General features: G+C 35.3%; 4 protein-coding genes and 1 non-coding gene across 6 annotated transcripts; 2 read left to right on the top strand and 3 right to left on the bottom strand.

The window, feature by feature from the left end:
• TRNAL-CAG (transfer RNA leucine (anticodon CAG)) lies at window positions 1-81 on the bottom strand. Its single transcript has one exon. It is a non-coding gene; the product is annotated as a tRNA-Leu (tRNA).
• A 2438-nt stretch (window positions 82-2519) lies between these two features.
• On the top strand, window positions 2520-2924 carry LOC102611218 (protein SOB FIVE-LIKE 3). The gene has a single exon (XM_052443812.1). It carries the CDS (start codon window positions 2520-2522, stop codon window positions 2922-2924), a length of 405 nt encoding a protein of 134 aa, XP_052299772.1.
• A 1594-nt stretch (window positions 2925-4518) lies between these two features.
• On the bottom strand, window positions 4519-7530 carry LOC102611501 (6-phosphogluconate dehydrogenase, decarboxylating 2-like). Its single transcript, XM_006482280.4, has 2 exons — window positions 7331-7530; window positions 4519-6348 (listed from the first exon to the last, which is right to left on the bottom strand). Exon 2 carries the CDS (start codon window positions 6338-6340, stop codon window positions 4877-4879), a length of 1464 nt encoding a protein of 487 aa, XP_006482343.1. The 5' UTR covers window positions 6341-6348; window positions 7331-7530; the 3' UTR covers window positions 4519-4876.
• Window positions 7531-8820: 1290 nt separating this feature from the next.
• LOC102611989 (probable galacturonosyltransferase 9) lies at window positions 8821-11573 on the bottom strand. The gene is made up of 3 exons (XM_006482282.3): window positions 11197-11573; window positions 9576-10814; window positions 8821-9365 (listed from the first exon to the last, which is right to left on the bottom strand). Exons 1-3 carry the CDS (start codon window positions 11359-11361, stop codon window positions 9090-9092), a joined length of 1680 nt encoding a protein of 559 aa, XP_006482345.1. The 5' UTR covers window positions 11362-11573; the 3' UTR covers window positions 8821-9089.
• Window positions 11574-15181: 3608 nt separating this feature from the next.
• On the top strand, window positions 15182-16873 carry LOC102606786 (UMP-CMP kinase 3-like). 2 transcript variants are annotated; one of them, XM_006482340.4, is made up of 8 exons: window positions 15182-15309; window positions 15419-15490; window positions 15583-15631; window positions 15744-15861; window positions 16009-16165; window positions 16300-16380; window positions 16457-16564; window positions 16668-16873. In XM_006482340.4, the coding sequence occupies exons 2-8, from the start codon at window positions 15440-15442 to the stop codon at window positions 16770-16772; spliced, it is 669 nt and encodes a 222-aa protein (XP_006482403.1). In that variant the 5' UTR covers window positions 15182-15309; window positions 15419-15439; the 3' UTR covers window positions 16773-16873. The 2 variants fall into 2 exon arrangements, with proteins under 2 accessions (XP_006482403.1, XP_015386995.1); XM_015531509.3 differs by lacking the exon at window positions 16457-16564.
• The last annotated feature ends 3680 nt before the right edge of the window (window positions 16874-20553 follow it).

Here is a 20553-nt window from a genome sequence, read left to right on the forward strand (position 1 = left end):
TGTCAAGAATGGGATTCGAACCCATGCCCTTTCGGACCAGTACCTGAAACTGGCGCCTTAGACCAACTCGGCCATCTTGACATTGTCGGTAGGTGAAGTCCAATAAAAATTTTATCATTTGATCGTTTCGATGAGAAATCCTTCTCTATGGCTAGGAATCACTTTTGATTTAACTTGCTGGAGTTCAAAGTTGATTTCCTGACTCTTCTCTTGCTTTCTGCTTTCATTTTTGCCATCAAATATAATGCAAGTGAGATGAAATAGTTTAAAGATTGACCATGCATATGAGATCATATGCCTTTGCCTCTTAAAGCTAAACAAATAGTGAGTGGGTGACTATTCCTAGGCCCAGTAGATGAGGCTTTTACTGTTTTCTTGGGCTGCACTTTAGTTGGTTTTAGTCACCATCCTGTGGCGGAAGCTTCAGCCCAAGTAAAAGTACAAAATTGGGTTCACAAACCTTCACCAAATTCTGGTACATGCAGCAGCAACTTTAGAGCTTTAATGGGCTTCTGCTGCTGATTTTATAAGCAAGAAAGCAAATTCAAGAGCGCATGAATTGGGACATTTTAGAAGCTCGATTACGTTTCTATTTTCTAAGAGAATTATTCGTATATTCAAGTTTTTTTTTTTTTTGGTTTGATTTACTGTTAGTTAGTCAAACATCTACCAACACCAAACTTGGATTAGTACTATTATAGCGTACTCCGAATGTCTGAGCTTATTTTCTATCACATTTGCACAAATGAACTTAACTTCCGTTTGAAGAGGTTCACATCAGAACTTCTTGAAATCAATATCAGAATGAAGTGTAAAAATTTAGAGTGTTAATGTGCTTTTAGTTTTTGGGTGTGAACGCTCTTTGCGATCGCAGTTACTTGAGTTTGAATAATGATAGTAGGTAAGGATTGGTGTTCATTGAGGGAGATATCTCATCTTTATCCAAATCTTAGTTAAAAAAAAATTAATGCGCTTTCATAAAAACGTGTCCAAAATTGCAACTGCTTCAAAAACCACCACATTATTGACTTAAACGGGGAAGGGTTGCAGCAGCCATCTATGCAAGCACGTGGTAAAACATAATTTTTTTTTTTAATTATATCAGAATCATATAATTAAGGTAAGTCAAGATGCAATCTTTGAAGAGAAAAAGCTGTAAAAAAGGATTCAAAAAGATTAAAGTTGAATTTGGTAGAGATGATGAGATTTTAAGTGGGAAGCAACCTAAGTCACGCCATTAGAATATTAGACAGCAAGAAAAGTGTTGCCAACCCATTTTGTTTTCTTTTAATGATTTTTTTTTTTTAAAAAAAACCATTTTTTTGAGTTTACTTCTGAGTCAAAAAGTAGTTAATCAAGTTGAGTAAGAAATATTGTGGGAAACAGTGGGATGTAAGAAATGAAGACTAGAAAAACATGAAAACTGTGAGTTTCCCATATGAAAAAAAGTAAAAAAAAAAAAGCCTGCGAGCTGCAAATTTCTTTTCACAAAAGTTGGCATGGAAACAACTGCCATGGCAGCTGCTATTGTTTATGCTGTTTTTGTTTTTTTTCATGTTATTGTCTAAAATAAACAAGTATTATGATTATGCATGCATGATACAACAACTTCTATCGATAATCAGATGTGATGTGGGCGAGAGAGGCTTTGGTCTCATTTATAAGTAGTGGGTGCAAAACTGTGACAAATTGTAAGCGTAAAATGGACATTTTCAACTTAACAGTTGTTTTATCTATGCATGCCAGTGTTTTGATCACAGTAACAAGAAGACAGTAGCCGTCTGTGTTAGAAGTTAAGGGACAAGAAAACAAACAATGACAGAACAAAAGTGTAAAGATCTTTGGCGGCCTCATTTGAAACATTTTGATCTGGATACCAGAACTCTGTAACTCACAGTTGGCTTATCTGCACTTTTTTTGCACAAAGCTGATCTATGGTAATGCAAAAGACAAAAGAAATAAAGACATGTTAGAAAAATAGAGAAATCGGGATGGTTGTACTGACTCTATCATGCTTAGGGATATGGGTCTCATATTTCTTCCAGTTTGAGGAATGGGTTCATCTGCATATTCTGGTGACACCAACGCAGAATTTTAAGTGTGAAGATATTTTCTCTCATGTTTATGAAATGGGTTCTTCTGTAAATATGCAATGAAAGAGAGCATGTGAAACTCCATTTCCTTCAAAATTTAAATTCTTTTAAGAAAAGGAAAAAAAGAAAAAAAGAAAACAGTCTAATAAGCTGTCTATTGCAAGGGTCTTTCTTTCATTTTTTTTTTAATAAGAAAATGTTTAATTATCATAAAATCTGTTAAGATGTCAAAATCATCCTATAGGCTCCATAAATAGAGGTTTTATAACTTCTATGACACTTGTCTCTCTCTTCCTCCCTCCCACCGTCCTATATCACTCTCTTCTCCTAAATAAACTCTTTTTCTTTGCATTTCATCCTGGCTTCCGAATAATTACTTTCCACATCACCAGTGTTCATTGAGAATCTCTGGCTTTGCATAGAGCAATGGACAACTCCAAATACCCTTTCGGCACAGAAGGATGTAGCAGCAGTGAATCTGGGTGGACAATGTACATTGACTCTCCTGCGCAAGAAGATGATATGGAATGCTACAATGAAGAGGATTACAGCAATGATCGTAAGAGTAACTACAATGATGGCATTCATGGTGGATTTAACAAGGAAGATAGTGATGATTCAATGGCTTCAGATGCTTCCTCTGGTCCAAGTCATCAGCATAAACGTCCAAATGATGAAGGTAGACATAGCACGGCAAGTTCTAAGCATGGTAAGAGTGGTACTAAGAAATTGCTTTCATGGAAGAAGTCAAATGAAAAAGAGAAAAAAAGTGTTGATCATAGTAGTAAGCATAAGCATAAAAATGATGCTCACAAAAAACACTTCAAGTAGTTCAATTTGATTTGTGCAGGATTGTAAAATCTTTGAGTTTACAAAAGGGTAAAATGTTTCTCTCTAGGATTTTTCTCTCAAGAATGGAATTGTATTCCATATCAGATATTTGTAATTTCATACTTCCATTGCATATTTGAGATCAATTTGAACACATTCACACAGGAATAGAGTGTCTCCTGTTTTCTCAGCCATATGAATAATCATGTATTTCATTTCTGTTTTTCTTGGTTGAGTAACCATATCATACCATCTTTGGTTGGGTCACCAATCATATCGCACTTTCAACTTCTGGCCTTCTGCAATTCAATTGTTAGATCAAGGTGTTTCAAGGAAAAAATAAAAATAAAAAATTAATAAACACTACCTCATGAAGCAGATTAGAAGAAAGAGATAAAATGAAGTTACTGTTCAATCGGGTTTGAATTGACAGAGAAAGAAACATTAAGTATTTTAATGGAATAAGCTATTAATAAGAATACATTTTTGTGCATGTGTGCCCATGTGTACTTGTGTGTGGGTTAAGATATGAACTAGCAAGTTTAATGTGCTGGAAAGAAGAAAGATCATTAGATCAGCATGGAAAGACAAATAAGTGAGAGTTCTGGTGCATATGGGATTAGATTGAAGTACAAAAGAAAAATAAAATGATTGCAAGACAACAAATATTCTTTCAAAACTAATAAAAAACAACAATGAATTTGTGCATGCATGAATGGGTGTGTACATTTGTGTGTGTTGTGCTGGAAAGAAGAAAGATCAGCCTAGAAAGACAAATGACAACTATTGAGGGCAACAAAGATATTTGAACACACAACAATGGCCACTTGTAAAAAAACTCAACTCTACAAAGATTGGAGGCAGGTGCAACAGCTAGGAACCTTCAAAATGTTGGCTGTACAATGAAGCTAAAGAAAAGAAACATTATAGAACATACCCAGATAATTCCTACCAAGAAAGCATGCACAGATATACTAACTGATATTCCTTATAGTTTAATGAATAATACATATCACATCAAGAATATTCTGTTCACATTTAAAACGAAAAGGAGAAAAGAAAAGGTGTTAGCATGTGTTATAGAAGACAGAAAACAACAAAAAGTAAACTAAAATAAGATTTTGTGTTTACTCCTAGTGCTAGTCTTGACTCTGTAGATTCATTTAAGGTTCTCACGGCAGTACTGGGGTGTTAAAACAAAAAGGAAATTTATGTAACATGTTAAGGATTCTCTCAAATGTATAAATGAGCCATCCTTTAATAATATAACTGTGAAACTGGGAAGGGCTACCACTACAAATCGAAAAAGTAAAACTAAAGTTATTAAATGAGAGACAGAATGAATCCAAAGCATTAAAGCAAGAAGTTGGCCTATAACCTTAAAGTGAACTGAGTGTCAAAGATTGAATGGTCGGGTAACTCGACCATCTTCTATCTATCATGTAAGAATGACTCGGCTTGCTTCAAGCGATGTGAGAAAGCAATGCAGATATAGGCCTTAATCTGATTTGATATGTGAAAGCAATGATGTCACCTGAATCCCACAGAATGTTGAGCACAAACAATTTCAATCATCCAAATAGCAGCACAAGACTAGCACCACCAACTGATGATTTATTCAAAATATAAAACTTCTCTTCGATAATTTGATTAAACATTACATAAAAAGCCATTATGCCCAACAGTTATAAATACACGGCTCCTTAAACTGCCGGGAACGAAAACTTAATCAATTTGCACCTTAACACAAAGCAAAGCAGAAGATCTGCCCAAGCACAAGCATGACAAACAAAAGAGAAATAATTCCAGAGATTTGATCTGATGAAACAATTCATACTTAAAACACACTTTCACCAAACACCAGTGGTGTAAGCTCTGCCCAGCTAGTCTAAAGCAGAGATTATTATGTTTATTAAGAGTTCTGGTTAAGCTGAATCTTTTTAGGAGAATAATTAGATTTTGGACTGTTTGGCAATCTTGAACCACTCGGTATGAAAAGATCCTTCCATATCAATCCTTTCATATGTATGAGCACCAAAATAATCTCGTTGAGCTTGGACCAAATTAGCTGGCAACCTTTCCCTTCTGTATGAGTCGAAATAAGCAAGACTGGATGACATACCAGGTGTGCTAATACCCGAGTTGATAGCAAGGCAAACAACTCTTCGCCAGGCAGACTGCCTATCAACAATTTCCTTTGCAAACTCAGGGTCCACAAGAAGGTTTGCCAGATCAGCATTCCTATCGTATGCCTTCTTGATTCTGTCAAGGAACACAGCACGGATAATGCAACCCCCCTTCCAAATCCTAGCCAGTTCCCCCAACTTCAAGTCCCATCCTTTTTCAATACTCTTTGCACGAATAAGATTCATCCCCTGTGCGTAACTACATATCTTGGATGCATAAAGAGCCTGCCTCACATCATCAATCAACTTTTGCTTGTCCACAGCTTGGTTAGACTGAACACCAAAGCCACCTGATTTAAAGACTTTGGCAGCTTCAACTCTTTCTTCCTTTAAACCACTAAGGAACCTTGCATCCAAAGAAGATGCAATAGTGGGAGCTGCAACTGATAGATCAGCAGCTTGCTGTACAGTCCATTTGCCAGTACCCTTCATACCTGTTTTGTCCAAAACCTTGTCAACCAAGTAACCATCTCCCTTATCATCCTTTATTCCAAAAATATCTGCAGTGATTTCAATCAAGAAGCTGAGAAGCTCCCCCTTGTTCCATTCTGTGAAAACATTTTGCAGTTCCTCATTTGTCAACTTTCCAACAGATTTCAGTACATCATAAGCCTCTGCAATCAGCTGCATATCACCGTATTCAATTCCATTATGAATCATCTTCACAAAATTACCAGATCCACCTTTGCTAATGTAAGTCACACAGGGGCCGCTATCAGGAACTTGAGCCGCGACCTTTAGAAGAATGTCTTCAATATACTTGTAAGCCTCGAATGATCCTCCAGGCATCAAAGAAGGACCATGTCTTGCACCCTCTTCACCACCTGAAACTCCCATTCCAAGGTAGAGCAAACCCAATTCAGCCATGGCTTTCTCTCTTCTCTCGGTGTTCTCATACCACTCATTACCCCCATCAATGATGCAATCACCTTTCTCCATGTAAGCGGAGAGGGTCTTAATGGTTTCGTCAACAGGTGCACCAGCTTTAACAAGCATGATTATCACCCGAGGTTTTTGGATTGAATTGACAAACGATTCAGGATCAAGGAAACCAAATAAAGGCAGATCTCCCTCCTTTTTAGCTCTTTCAACTGTCTCATCAACTTTGGAGGTAGTTCGGTTATAAACAGAAATGGGAAAGCCTTTTTCAGCAATGTTGAGGGCGAGATTTTGGCCCATGACCGCCAGACCAGCAAGGCCTATTCTCGTAAGTTGTTTGCCCTCAACCATATCTTCCTCTGTTCCACAATTGAGATTGATAGTGAGATTAATTCAAAATGATTTTCACAAAGCAAACAAATTTGAGATCCTTGAATAAATATTTTAATGAAGCACCACCCATGACTCAATGCCAACTTATGATCTATTTTTAAGAATGAAGTGGATTATTTCAGGGAAAGAAATATCAGATGCAATAGTGAAATGAGTGATGGTCATGCATGTACTCCTGAGCTAATCAAATTGTAAAAAGTAAAAAATTATCGAACCAGCATCATCATGTGATTAACATAATTTAGTAAAAATCAATTAGCCAATGCATCTTAAAAAGGTCTCCAGCTGAAAAATGCACTTTTTCAGGAAACCCGCATACTTAGAAGGCCATTGTTAGGAACATAGTGATTCACTAGTTACGTCAAAAGGAAGCAAAATTAGATAACTGAATAGAGAAGCCATCCTTAGCCAGATGGAAGTCACCTCCAAATGGGCTCTCCAACCTGGTTTCGGTCCCCTAGAAGTGAAATGTAGAAGCGGTTTTTTCCTTTGATAATATGGGAGTAAATCTCTATTGGAGCGGATTTTCAAGCAATGCGAGTAGAGCCCCGACTCTACTATCATTGTATGTATTTTAGACTTATGATAAACTAGTTTGTAATATAAGTTAATTATAATATAATAATGCAAAAATAAACAATAAAATAAATGAATGATTCATAAGAAATAAGATCCAACTACTAGTCTACAATCGCCTAAAATTGTGACTTTCGTGAGTAAAAATGAAATAAAAACAAAGGCGCAAGAATAAGGCACAAGAATGATCATGCAGATAAAAGGATTCTTAAAACAAGTGGATCATATAAACTCAGAACAAATAGAAAGCAAACCCAGATGAGCAAATTCTAAATCAAACGCAGAAAGATCATTACTTTGCTCAGTCTCCTATAAAATTATACCAAAATCATAGAACACAAAAGACTTTAAGGAGTTACGAAAGAATCAAACCTTAAAAAATTCTTCTTCTTCTTCTTCTAAAATCTGATGCAAAAACAAGAGAAGGAAAATTCAGACAAATCAACCCAAAATGTGATCTGGGATTAGCAGAGCAGAGACTCTATAAACATAATAAATGATTAAAAATACAATACGTCAATAATACACAGTTTCACAGCAAAAGGCAATAACATATATATTGCTTGCCCTGGAAAAAAAAATATGAGCTTTTTATTAATGGAAAAGGCCAAAGTGGCTGCACCAGCCATTCATAATCGGGTCAAAGTTGGCAACTCTCCTCCCTTGGCGAATCAGCAATCGTTCGTTAACCTCTTGGTATTGCCACGTCATCTGGGTTCAACTACGCCAAGCTGATGTGGCAAACAATAAAAAAAGAAAAACCTTTTTATCGTAGGGGTTTGTTTAAAATTAAAATAGTTATGATGATTGATGGTTGATAATTGGACTGGCTTCCTACTATTATTGACGGCTGTTAAGTGACAGATATTAGATGAGATTCAATAATTTCGATCTTGTTATTTTATTACTTCATTATTTTTTTATTTAATTTACATGATTTTATACAATAGCATCCATGCTATGCATATAGATGTGCTATTTAAGATGGATGATGTCTTCAGTCGTAACATTTTATGTTCATGTATTATACAAAAGTATAATATGATTCTGAGAAAATGTATATATTATGCGTAACTGATCACTTTTAAACATGTTAATAGGGTGAAAAATTATGAAAAGGATAAATACAATCAGATTGAATCCATCAAATATTAATTTTATTTATGTGGGACAATATGAAGTTTCAATACACATACTACTTTTTCTTTTCCCTCCGGCTAGAGCATATTATAGAAAGTCTTCCTTCTATTAATCACTTATCAATGTCAAATTTGATCTGAACATTTTATAATTGACGGCTGCTCAATTCACTGCTTTGATCTTTGTGGCTAGCCGTCAAGTTTCTAATCTTTGACCCAAAACCAATTCCAAAGGTAAAATGGGAAGAAAATGGACTTTTCTAGTAATTGAAATTTATAATGCCAAGGCAGGTTATTTATGTATTTACAAGTTTAGGTCAGATTCCGCAATAGAATAAAGGTATGACCCGTCATGTGAATACTCTTACAATAAGGGCAAGTTGGTAAATAAGAAATCATTTCTTGTTCGGTGACACCCTCCCCCTTTGACCTTCGTTCCTTCTACCAAGTCTCGCCACTAAAACAAACTTTTTAGCATTTTATTTGAATTATTAAATTACAACCTGATATTTTTTTTTCATAAAAATAATTAAGTCGTCAAAACAAAAATAAATAAGGGCTGCCATTGTGTCATAAATGAGATCACAAAATTGATTGATGTGAACAAGCGATATACCATACGAAGTTGGAAAACGAAAACTACTCGATCACGAAATAATTAGATAACGGAGTCACTGAGGTATCGATTTGTCAGAATTTCTAAGCATATAATGAAAAGTTAAATTAAGAAGAAAAAAAAATTGCATTTCTGCGTGTTTTACACAATTGAGTTTTGATTGTTTACAATCTTAAGCTCAATGCTGTAAAAACTAATAAGCATCTTAATCGAAGCATATTAACCGAGAAGAGACACACCATCACTAAGCTTTGGAGAGGGTTACAACCAATTAGAGGAGACCAAAACTTGTATGAATATAAAGTAACCATCTATAAACCATCACTGAAAGTGTGTTTGTGTTACCTGAAGAATAAGTGCTGTAACGCGACTTGAATTAGAGGCCAAAATTGCACACCTGCACAAACTCCATATCATTATCCACATATTTAGTCCAGAGACTCTTGTATTGATTCATAGCAATGTCAAGCCAAGGTTTCATGTTTCCGTTGTAATGGATGACTGCAGCCTTATTGATTTCATCCATACTGATACTCGGATTGTACCCAAGTCCAAGGACGTGCCAGGATTTATCCAATGACTTTGTTGTTGAGTAGAAAGTGATGAGGCCCGGTGGCAGGGTACCCAATTTCCACAGAGTTCGATCCTCATTCTGATGAAAAAAATTCATGCATAAATTGACTGAATTGTCCAATCTCAACGTCAACCCAAGAATTTTAAGTCCTCACTAAACTAAAGCGTCAAGCAAGTTAATTACTGAATTAAACTAATTGAACATGCACATGATTTGCATCTACTGTAAGCTATTATATTGGCTAAAAAACATAAAATGGAACTCTATTGTATGGGTAGACACACTTACCAAGTTTTGCCAGTAATGGTATTGGTCTGTGCATTTCTCACGCCTCCAAGCATCAAGATCAAATATATTCATCCCAAATGCCCATGCACAAGCCTTTGGATTAAATTTCTCCCTGATTAAGGGATGTGAGAAATTTAGATATTGAGCATAACGATGAAATGACCCAAAGCAGGTTTCCACAGCCCCGTTCACCTTTCCATCTAAATCAATGTTCCACAACCCAGTTAAGTCCTTTTGAACCACAACATCATCATCCAGAAACAAAATTTTGTGCAATTTAGGATACATCTCAGGCAAATAGAACCTAAGGTGATTCAACATTGACAAGTACTTGGGATTCCTAAATTTCATGTTATTCACATCTTTAGTTGTATTCTCCGCCTTATGGTCAAAGTAAAACTTCTGCATCTTAGCAGACTCAAGCTGCCTCAATACTGGTACATACGACGAGTTCAGGAATGAATAATCCTCCACAGCCTTCACTTCTACATGTGCACCACCTTCCACGGGCCTCATCCTGAACCAAACCTTCATTGCCGCAATATTCATTCTGTCAGTAACCACATGGAAAACATGTTTCCACGGTTCCTGTGCATTCTTCACCACAGACCTCACTACAACTGATACTGCAATCACATTATCCGAAAATATAGCATAATGATACAAAGTGGGGTCCTCAAATTCCTCCTTAGGAGGCTCCTCCTTATACTTGTCTGGGTGTGAAATCCTCTCCTCCACAAGTCTCATTGCCAAACAATGCAAACTCTTAGGAACCGATTTAGCAGAAATCAAGCTAGCAAATGCCCCGTTCTTCTTCGCCTTAATCAACAACTCATTAACTGCAAAGATCGTATCTTTCAACTTCTGAATCTTCAACTGATTGTCGTAACTCTCTTTCGACTCACCAATCATCAATCTTGCAACTTTCACTTTATCCTTCACTTCCTTCTCGAACTGCCTCAACACATCCTCATCCACGGCACCCTCTGACTCAAACAAGGCCGACTTATAACCAGGTTTCATCAAAAGATCCGAAAAGTTGTGAGCCAGATCATCAAACATCCTCAACTGCCTAGATATATCTAGCTTCAACTTCCTAGCATAAGCAGCATAAGTATTCACTAAAGTGATATGATCATTTGCTTGTTTCTGTATCAAATCTAATCTAGTCTTAAGCGGATCAGACTTCAACGCCAAAAACGTCCTTTGAACATACGCATTGCCACTACTGGGCAAACCCTATCCAAAACAAAAAACACAAATAAACATTCCTTCTCTGACGAACTCTGTCAAACATTTTCTTAAAATCCAAAACCATCATCAACTCTTTTTACAGAGTGTCAGTAAAAGACAAAAAGCTTATAAACCAAAAAAAAAAAAAATCTTAATCGATTCAACACTCAACATTTTCTTTAAATCCGAGTCATCAACTTTTCTCATAGATTAAACATTTGAAATTCACAACTTCTTTCTTAGCGAAGTACACACGAGTAGCTAAAAGAAAAAAATGAATCCAATTTATTGCTCAATTAGCAATTATTGATAGTAACTTTTCATAGAAATAGTTGATAAATGGCATTTCAGATAAGTGAAAGAATGAGTGAAGTGGAGGTGGACTTACGGGGTCGTGATGAGAAGTGGAGGGGTGAGAGGTGAGGATGACGGAGAGAGTGGCGAGGAAGAGGAGAGAGAACATGGCGGACACGAAGATGCGGTATGAGAATAAGCTGCGTAGACCGGGACCTACAGCGGTTCCGCCGCGGCCTCCGCGAATGGCCACCGCCATTTTGAGGTTTAAGCGATCTGATTGCTTAATTTGAGATCTGAAGTATTGAAGAAGAGAGATTTAAATCGCTGCTGTCGTTGTTTTGATTCAATGATTCAAAGATTTTTTTTTTTTTTAATTTTTAAATTGCTTTTTCTGAGGAGTCGAATATTATTAATAAAGAAGGAGCAGATCGGAGTTCAGATGGAGTACACAGAGTTGACACTTGACAGTACACACGCGGTTTAGTTTACTCGAAGTGGATTCTGTTAGTTTATACGACACGTCATTTGTAGGAGACGATGTCGTTTTATGTGCCACAGGTCGTAGTGAGGACGACTCGTCATCCAGCCATTTGCAATGACATCGTTTTGACTTTATGACTCATCCAGTAACTTTATTTAAGAACTTTGTGCTTCTCATTGAATTCAAATTACTTTATTTATTTATTTTCCTTAAAAATGTGTGTGCGCGTGTATATAGACGGTTACAGAAAACTCACCAATCTAGAGGATTTCATTAGGATACAGAAAACTCACCACACAATGGTATCTTACAAGAGATTCAAGGCTCTCTAATGAAAATGTAACAAAATTATCCAGATGGTGCAGATTGTTTAGATTCCCAATATCTGCAAACAACTTCTGTAGACGGTTACAGTTTTGTAATTTAAGAGTCTCCAAATTGTGAAGTTTACATACTGATTCAGGCGATGTTTCGACTTGAGCATCAGAAAAATTAAGGTATCGCAGTATCTTCAAGTCACCAATTTCACTTGGTAGCTCATACCTAAAGCATTGTAGCTTCAGCGATAGATCAAAAAGAACGTTCCGATTTAAGTGGCTATAATCCCAAACCACTCTTGATGATATTGGTAAGGAAGTGCGCAGATGTTTTACACCATCGATAGCCTCGAACCTTTTAATGCCATCATATTTGCTACGGATGTAAGATAAATGCCGAAGACTTTTGGAGAACTTCCGTTGCTTGTCACCCTCTACTGCATCCTCCATTCTGTAGCACACTTCTCTTGCAGCTCACTGAGCAAGGTCGTTGATGAAGTCATGCATCGCAAATCGTGACACATTGCTACTTGATTGTCGAAAATGTGATCTTGACTGTAGCTCACCAGAATACTGGTGGCCTAATTGTTCCACTGGTTTCTCACTATTTTCATGCCGCAAGAAACCCTGAGCCATCCGCAGCAAGATCAGCTCTTCCTCCTCAAATTTGCAGTCCTCTGGAAAGATTGAGCAGTAACTAAAGCATCGTTTCAAATGTGGAAGAAGATAATGGCAGCTTATTCTAAGAGCTGGTTAAAATGGCACTCCTCTCTCCGGGTAAATCCCACGCTTTGCTGTTTAGTACATCTTCCCAATCAATACAGTCGACTTTTCCATGTAAGAGGCCACCCAGTATTTCCGATGCCAAAGGCAAGCCGTTGCACTTTTTAACTATTTTCTCACCAATTTCCTTCAAGTGCATATGCATGTTAAAGTCCGTTCTCCTCGACGATCGCTGAGTAAACACACACAAACAATCGTCATCTGACCATTTTTTCAACTTGTAAGTTGGAAGAGTACCCAACATTAATGAAACATCTTGATTGCGAGTTGTGATAATAGTTTTACTTCCTGATGAGCCAGCTCCAAATGATCAGCCACGGACATTCTAGTCGCTGGGATTCTCATTTCATATATCATCCAGCAGCTTCTCCTTTAATTTGACTTGAAGCAAATTTAGATCATTATCACGAACAGCCTCGGTAGAAATGGACTGTAACATTGTTTTAGTTATCCTGAAAACATCAAAATCTTCAAAAAGATAAACCCATGTTTCAAGGTGAAAACGATTTTTCACTTTGACATTATTGCACAGAAGCTGGGCAAGAGTTGTCTTCCCCACCCCACCCATACCTAGTATAGGATGAACGGAGACTCCATCACTGCTCATTAAATCATATCATTCAACAACAATTGAAGTATTGTCTCATTATGATTTGCCCTGCGATAAACTTTTGCTTCATTCACCACAGATGTTGTGGGAAGTCTTTGTCTGACTTTCTTGGACCTCTCTCCTGAATTGCTTTTCAAAATTAGCTGCTCTTTCTCCAAGTCAATTTCCTGTAATCTGGTAGTACTGTCCTTGAGTTTGTACCTCATAGAGGCATTGAACATTAGAGAGGGTGTATTGAAATTTGAGCAGCAAGTACGAATAATTAGCTTCCATGCCTTACTTGTGCTGGGTTGATCAGGTTTAAATAACAACTTTCTTTGCAAAGCTTCAGTGTCAAGCTCATCCATGATGTCTTTTAAGTCGTAAGCCAAGTTCTGAAGTTCACCAAGCCATATCGTCACTGATTGCTCTGTCACCTGCTTTCCCTCTGCATCTTCAAGAACTACAGGAATCTTCGACAATGTTTTCTCCCACTTCTTGAAGGGAGCATCGATTTGCTCTTGGTGGGCAAACAGCCTAAGTCCCTCTGAAGTCAACTTCTTCAGCAGCATCCCAAACGATACAAATAGAATCGCCTCTTCAATGATAGACTTGGTTTCTCTGTAGGCCGCAAAAAAAAAAAAAAAAGGCAGTAATGCAAATGATAGAAGTAAAGCAAGTTTGCAGAAAGTTGACTGGAATTTTGGAAAGCAAAAAGTTCAGTATGTTTTATGGATGCTGAAGCAATCTCACGTATGTTTTATTCATTTCTTTAGACTTTTGGCCTCCTAAAAAGTTACTTCACCAAATAAAGGACAAGAAAAAAGCACTAGCAGCAGTTCATTTTATCAGTGTTCTAACATCACACAGAGGCCAGAGCTTGGATGCAGTAGCTGATAAATTGTCAAAAAGTATAGAATGGCATGGTTAGTCATCATTGTTTTTCATTTAATCTAGATTACCTTCACTCTCAAGCAACTAGTCATTTTATAGCTCTTGTATGCTATATTCATATGGGTTCAACTAGCAATAAGTGGTCTTCTCAAAAAAAAAAAAAAAAAAAAAAAAACTAGCAATAAGTGAACGAGAAATTAGTAAATATTAGCTATCGGACAAATAATATTTTAGTTGCTATGCTTTCAAAGTTAAGAAGAAGCATAGTTCTACTTTGTTCGAGCAAACTTACATCAGCATATTGACTCTTTTAATGCTGACTATAGGAACAAAACAAAGAAAAATGAGCAAGCCTTCAGAGGAGGCATCTCAAGTCTTAGTTTCCCTCCCAAATATGGTATCTACATTTATGTTGTTCTTCTGGACTATTTTCAGTTGGTAACTTCAAGGCTTTAACCAAGATGCTACCGCATAAAGCTAAGATGTCATTGTCATCTGGTGCTCGTCAGATTGAACTGTTGCACATTGTAACAGAGCTCTGTGCAGACAAGCCCAATTTGCGGCAATGATATTTTGTTAAAGCTAAATAGGTCCAGTATAACTAAGACCCTGTTTTGTTACATCATCAAACAAAAACTTTGCTAATTATTTAACTTCATCAACAAGCTCATCAGAAAATCAAGCATATATAACAGAGTACTGCCAGTGATGTTTTATTTATGTGTTACTTTATCTTCAGGTCACATTGCGCAATTGAATAGTTAGACACTGAACTTTTGCTTGGATTTAATTTAAGATTTGTCAATTCTCTTCTTTGTGTTTTTTTGTTGGAGCCAACGGTGTTATCAAGGGACTATAAATTTAAAAAAGATGATCACTTATCACGATAAAACCAATGCAAATTTAAAAGATAAAAAACAAAAAAACAAAAAGACTGAGGCCTTCCTCATTTTTGACACATGGGCATCCATATATATATATATTCTTTCTTAACGCGAACACTCTGGAAATACTGTACATACATGTGGTTGTTTCCAGAGAGCCCACATTATTATTTTCGTCATATCAAGGCACCCAAGTTGATATAGACTGGTAAATCTTCAGGGCATTTCTGCATAATTTATACGAAACTTAATTGCCAAAGGTGAAGCTCACAGCTTTTTATCATCATTTTTTTTTCCTGAAATAATGATATTGTTATTTGTATGATTCAGTTTCTTTATTAGTTCATATATACATATATAAGTTGAAGGTACTTTTAATCAACATCATGGAAAGGGTCGCAAGTGATGACACAAAAAAGGAACTAGTGCAAAACAAGGTAGCAAGCGTTTAACTCTTTTTTTTTTTTTTAGATACATATGTGTGTGAGTGTGCATGATTCAAAATCTTATCTGTTTTATATATCTACAGGATTCAGGAGAAGTCTCCTCAAATCAGAGTAAAGTTGTATATGTTTTAGGTAACTAATTAACCGTTTTGGCACTTCAGAATACAAATATGTACAATCTTAGCACAAGGTTGATATATAATTCTGGTTTCTGTTGTGCAATGTCAAATTAACATTTTTACAGGGGGACCAGGGAGTGGAAAGAGCACCCAATGTTCCAAAATCGCCAAACACTTGGGCTTTCGCCATCTAAGCGCCGGGGATCTTCTTGAAGCAGAAGCTGAGTCTGGGTCCAATGACGGGTACTTTGCGTTTCGTGTTTAGTTAATAGTTTACAATTTTTTGGATCAAGCAGTTGAAGCAAAAAAATTTTTAGATCTTTTTCTTTTTTAAGGACTCTTTAGTGCTTCATATGTCTTATTAACTATACATATATACTTGGTTAACAGAAAGATGATCCGGGAATATAAGAAGGAAGGAAAGCTGGTACCATCCGAGATTATCGTCAAGCTTCTGCAAAAGGCAATGCAGGAAAGCCAAAAGAAGGATTTTGTCATTGATGGATTTCCTCGCAATGAAGAAAATCTCTCTGCTGCTGAAAACATTGTAGGCTTAATTATAACTTCACACACACACACACACACACGCATGCATGCATGCATGCGTTCTCCTTTCTACATGTTTATTACTTGTGTATGATCACTTATGTTGATTATTCCTTTTTATCATCTTAATTACAGTTGAAAATTGAGCCGGATGCTGTACTGGTTTTCGATTGTTCAGAAGAAGAAATGACAAGACGCATTTTGAGTAGAAACCAAGTGAGTAGTTTTGCACAATTCTGTTTTCCCCTTTCAAATGCTCATATTGAATTTCATATGTGCAATAATTTTGTAGGGAAGAGTTGATGATAAAATTGACACAATTAAGAAACGGCTCAATGTTTATTCCGAATCCACGCTGCCTGTAATCAATTACTATAGCTCAAAGGGAAAGGTTCGGAAGGTAATATTGTTATATGACATACTAAGTTTGATGTACGTATATATACAATTACAATTTGGTTGAGCGATTCCATTTATGCCCTTGTTTTCTTTGCTGTCTTTAGATTGATGCAGGGAGGCCGATTGAAGAGGTGTTTGATGAAATCAAGGGTGTGTTCTCTGAGCTAAATGCAGGACAGGACCTGGGGAGAAAAGAAATCAACATCTAATTAATTAATGTAGATGATCACTTCACTCGATTAGGGCTGGACGCCGAGACTTTTTGTTTTGAGTCAATTGATATTATTTTGCAAATTGATTCGTTCAGTAATTAGCACGTAGCTAGTAATTAATGGATCTTTGTTGATACATAGCGCTTTGTACTGCTGGTGTTATCTTATGACACCTGTAGTCTCTCTTGAACCAAATTAAAATAACGGGAAATTATAAAGAATACACACGGACCAAATTTCTCAGTAACGTTGTCTCACTTTACGTCATTTTTTTTTGGTTACCAAACAATAATGAGTAAAGCGAACAAACCAACATTATTTTTCTCGCCACGCCAACCAAAGTAAAGGCAACGGAAAATTTTGTTAACAACATTCAAAAGAATATAACTTTATATTTATATATATAGAGAGAGAGAGAGAGAGAGCGAGAGAGAGAGATTTTTTTAATAAGAATATTCTGACTTTATTAAAATGAGTATGTTAGTAAAATATAAAAAATACAAATTTTAATATATTACAGACTTTTTTTTTTGTTGGTTAGCAGTATTTTATATTAATAAAATGAGATATATATATATATAATTATTATTTAGTATGAGAACGTAACATAGGGTGAATTAGTATAACACTTTAATAAAATACTGAAATTATCATTGAAACACTTTGAATATCTATTAAAAGGAACAACGTACCAAATAAGAGTCTTTAAACTATATAATACAATTGAATTTTAAATTCAATGGAAATTATCAGCTCTTGACTCACAACTCTCTGCAGCATGGGTAATTGTCTGGTTATTCATTTTTTCCGTTTACGAGAAATTTCGTATGGCGTGACTTTGTCCTTTGATGTGATTCATGTCTTACATGAATACTGTGGGCTGGTTCGGCCCAGTCCATTTAATATTCACAATTGGATTTCCCTAAGTTACATGCATGTAACTTACAATTCTCTCACATGAATAATGAGTAGACTCATACCATACACTATTCATGTGAGAGGGTTGTAAGTTACATGCATGTAACTTAACATTAGCCTTCACAATTTTGTCAATTTTTTTTTTAATTTATATATTTCTTGTTTTCATCTTTTTCTAAGTAAATTTATTAATATAATTAATGGTTAATAAATTAAAAAATAAAGGTAGTTAAACCTTTATCATATATTAACATTAAAATACAAATGACACAAAATTTATAAAAGATCAGGAGATGAGAGGATTCTAGTCCATATAACAACTATATTTAAGGAAAATGATACCTACACTCCAAGGTTTGGGAAAATAGTCACCAACACCTCTAAAATTTCAAAAATGGACATTAAGGCCCCCTTTTGACCACGATACCATTTACTTATATTATCCCAAAAAAATTAGTTTTAAAATTTTTAATAAATAAAATATGATATAAATAATGTAATCTATGTGGTAGACTAACAATATTAAAATATTTTAATAGTTAAATAAATTTAAATATGTAAATTATTGTATTTATTTTAATAATATATTTGTATTTATTGTCGGGATTTTAAATAAATATTTGCATTGAATATATTTTACAATTAAAAAAACTCACATACTAATAATGTTAAAATTATTATTTTTCATAATATTCAAAATAATTTGAATTTTAATACATTCATTTTAATATTATATTTATATTATTATAAAATTTACTTTAATATAACAAAATATATCTAATATATTGTAAAATATTAAAATACTTTTTAATATTGAAATTATTTTAATATATATATATATATTATTACATTTATTTTAATATTATATTTTTATTTATTATAAAATATTAGAGTCAATTTTTGTATAATAACATAGGGTAAAGAGTATTATAATCAAAAGAGAGTCTTTAACATTCTTTTCTAAAAACTTTAATTACCAACCATAAACAAGTCCCTTTCGCACTCGGTCTACCATTTCCATAAAATTTAGGGGCGTAGTACCCTTTTCTCTTACATTCATAAGTTAAAAATTAGGATCATTAAATTATTATAAAAAAAAGGGTCAATTTGAAAAATCCCAGAAATTTCCCTGCGAAGACAGAGACTCTTGACTTGTTGTTTCCGGGAACGATCATTTCGTTGGAAAAAGAAAGCGAAATTAATTAAAGTTGTTCCCGCAACATTTCTTCATACCATCACAGAACTTTCCTACAAACTTACTACAGAAAAAAAAAAAAAAGAAACGAAACAGAGGGCCGTGCTCTACATATAAATAATTGCAATCGTCTGAAGATTGTTATCCACTGCATAAACAAATCTCAATTTGGAGCATTTTAATTCCTAATTGCCGAAAATTAAATTTTTTGTTGATACAGATTGAGAATGATGTTGAGAATAACTTGTGGAGAAGAAGAGGAGCTGCTGCCCGTGAGTCAAGTACCGGCAGGGACATGCTGCGAGCACCAAAACTGTCTCAAAATTCAATGGGATGAGGTGATATTCACAGCATCGTGCATGACAACGTTGATAGTCTTGCAACTTCCTATGACAAATGCCAGCGGCAAGCCTGTGCCCTTGTTTGTTTTCGGTAATGTGCCGCCGGCATTCCATGCCTTCCTTATGTGCCTTACGGGGGCTTGTTTCGGTTCCGTTTGCTCCATTCATATCCGCAAGACCAACCCCAAGATTGCAAGCTTTTACTATGCTTTTTCCGTGCTCTCAATGTTTGCTAGTCTCGCAATTGCCTTCTCTTGTTTTGTTTGGGAATCTTTCAAGGCGCTATGCCAATTGTGTTGAATCGCAGCTATATAAATGTTTCCAGAGTCGTGTGTGGTGAGCTTTTAGACGGCGAATTTGCAATAATACAAACATATATGTTTGTGTGCGCTTACGCCCGCATGTAAGTGTGTGTTAATGGTCGGATGAATTTTCAACAGACATTATGTATTTGTTTTCCAGTTAATCTATTGAAAGACATACCTTCTTTTCAAAAAAAAAAAAAAAGTGTGTTAATAATCAATATGTAAGACTCTTCTTAATTTTCGAAATAAATGTCGTTTAATCATGTCTATTGTTTCAATGGTAAGTTGAAATTTTAAGGGAGAAATATTACATTTTATCAAATTTGGATTCCAAAACTTGGACATATAAGAATTTGTTGTAATTCCTTATACTAAACAAGTGTTTTATAATCTCACATACTAATTTCATACTTAAAGCTAACTGGAAAGTTAAAAATTACCTTAAATTTATATACATAACACAAAATGGATTCTCAATTGACATGGTAAGAGCGGAGCCCTTACTCATTCTTTGAAAATTACAAAAACATATATGATATATTTGTAGTTTTAGCTTTTAAAATAGAGTTTCTAATGATTTAGTCTCTGCAAGTTTATTATTTTAACAATTAAACTCAATAATCAAGTAATTTTCAACTTTAAACCCCCCAAAATTTTACTTATATAAAATTTTGGGCCCCTCCAACACATTGGATCTATGGCACTGAAGAGGACGTGCTAGATACGTTCGATATCCTACTTTCCCCGTTTGTTCATCTGGATCATCTCTAAAATCAAAAGACAAAATCTAGCTTGACATATATTAAGAAAATTAGAACCATCAATGGCTGTTCATTGCATAGAAATATACATCTACTTTAATCTATTGTTCCCCTGTTTCCCAGTTTCCCTTTTTCATTTCTGAAAGGTACCAATTGGTTTTACTGAAGTCATAGTATAATCACTCAAGTGCAAAATTCAAATCAACAAAGACAAATATATTGCTGACTTCATTTTATTTTTTGAAAGCAATACCTTTT

Source organism: Citrus sinensis, chromosome 6, assembly GCF_022201045.2.
Source record: "Citrus sinensis cultivar Valencia sweet orange chromosome 6, DVS_A1.0, whole genome shotgun sequence".
NCBI classification, from domain to species: Eukaryota; Viridiplantae; Streptophyta; class Magnoliopsida; order Sapindales; family Rutaceae; genus Citrus; species Citrus sinensis.

Bases quoted from the DNA above. Each gene is read 5' to 3' on its own strand.
- LOC102611218 (XM_052443812.1), top strand. From the start codon at position 2,520: ATGGACAACTCCAAATACCCTTTCGGCACAGAAGGATGTAGCAGCAGT.
- LOC102606786 (XM_006482340.4), top strand. From the start codon at position 15,440: ATGGAAAGGGTCGCAAGTGATGACACAAAAAAGGAACTAGTGCAAAAC. The intron at 15,491-15,582 runs GTAGCAAGCGTT...ATATATCTACAG, and splicing joins AGGAACTAGTGCAAAACAAG to GATTCAGGAGAAGTCTCCTC. The intron at 15,632-15,743 runs GTAACTAATTAA...ACATTTTTACAG, and splicing joins TAAAGTTGTATATGTTTTAG to GGGGACCAGGGAGTGGAAAG.
- LOC102611989 (XM_006482282.3), bottom strand. From the start codon at position 11,361: ATGGCGGTGGCCATTCGCGGAGGCCGCGGCGGAACCGCTGTAGGTCCC. The intron at 10,815-11,196 runs GTAAGTCCACCT...TGTTTTGGATAG, and splicing joins CCACTTCTCATCACGACCCC to GGTTTGCCCAGTAGTGGCAA. The intron at 9,366-9,575 runs GTAAGTGTGTCT...TTTTTTCATCAG, and splicing joins ACCATTACTGGCAAAACTTG to AATGAGGATCGAACTCTGTG.
- LOC102611501 (XM_006482280.4), bottom strand. From the start codon at position 6,340: ATGGTTGAGGGCAAACAACTTACGAGAATAGGCCTTGCTGGTCTGGCG.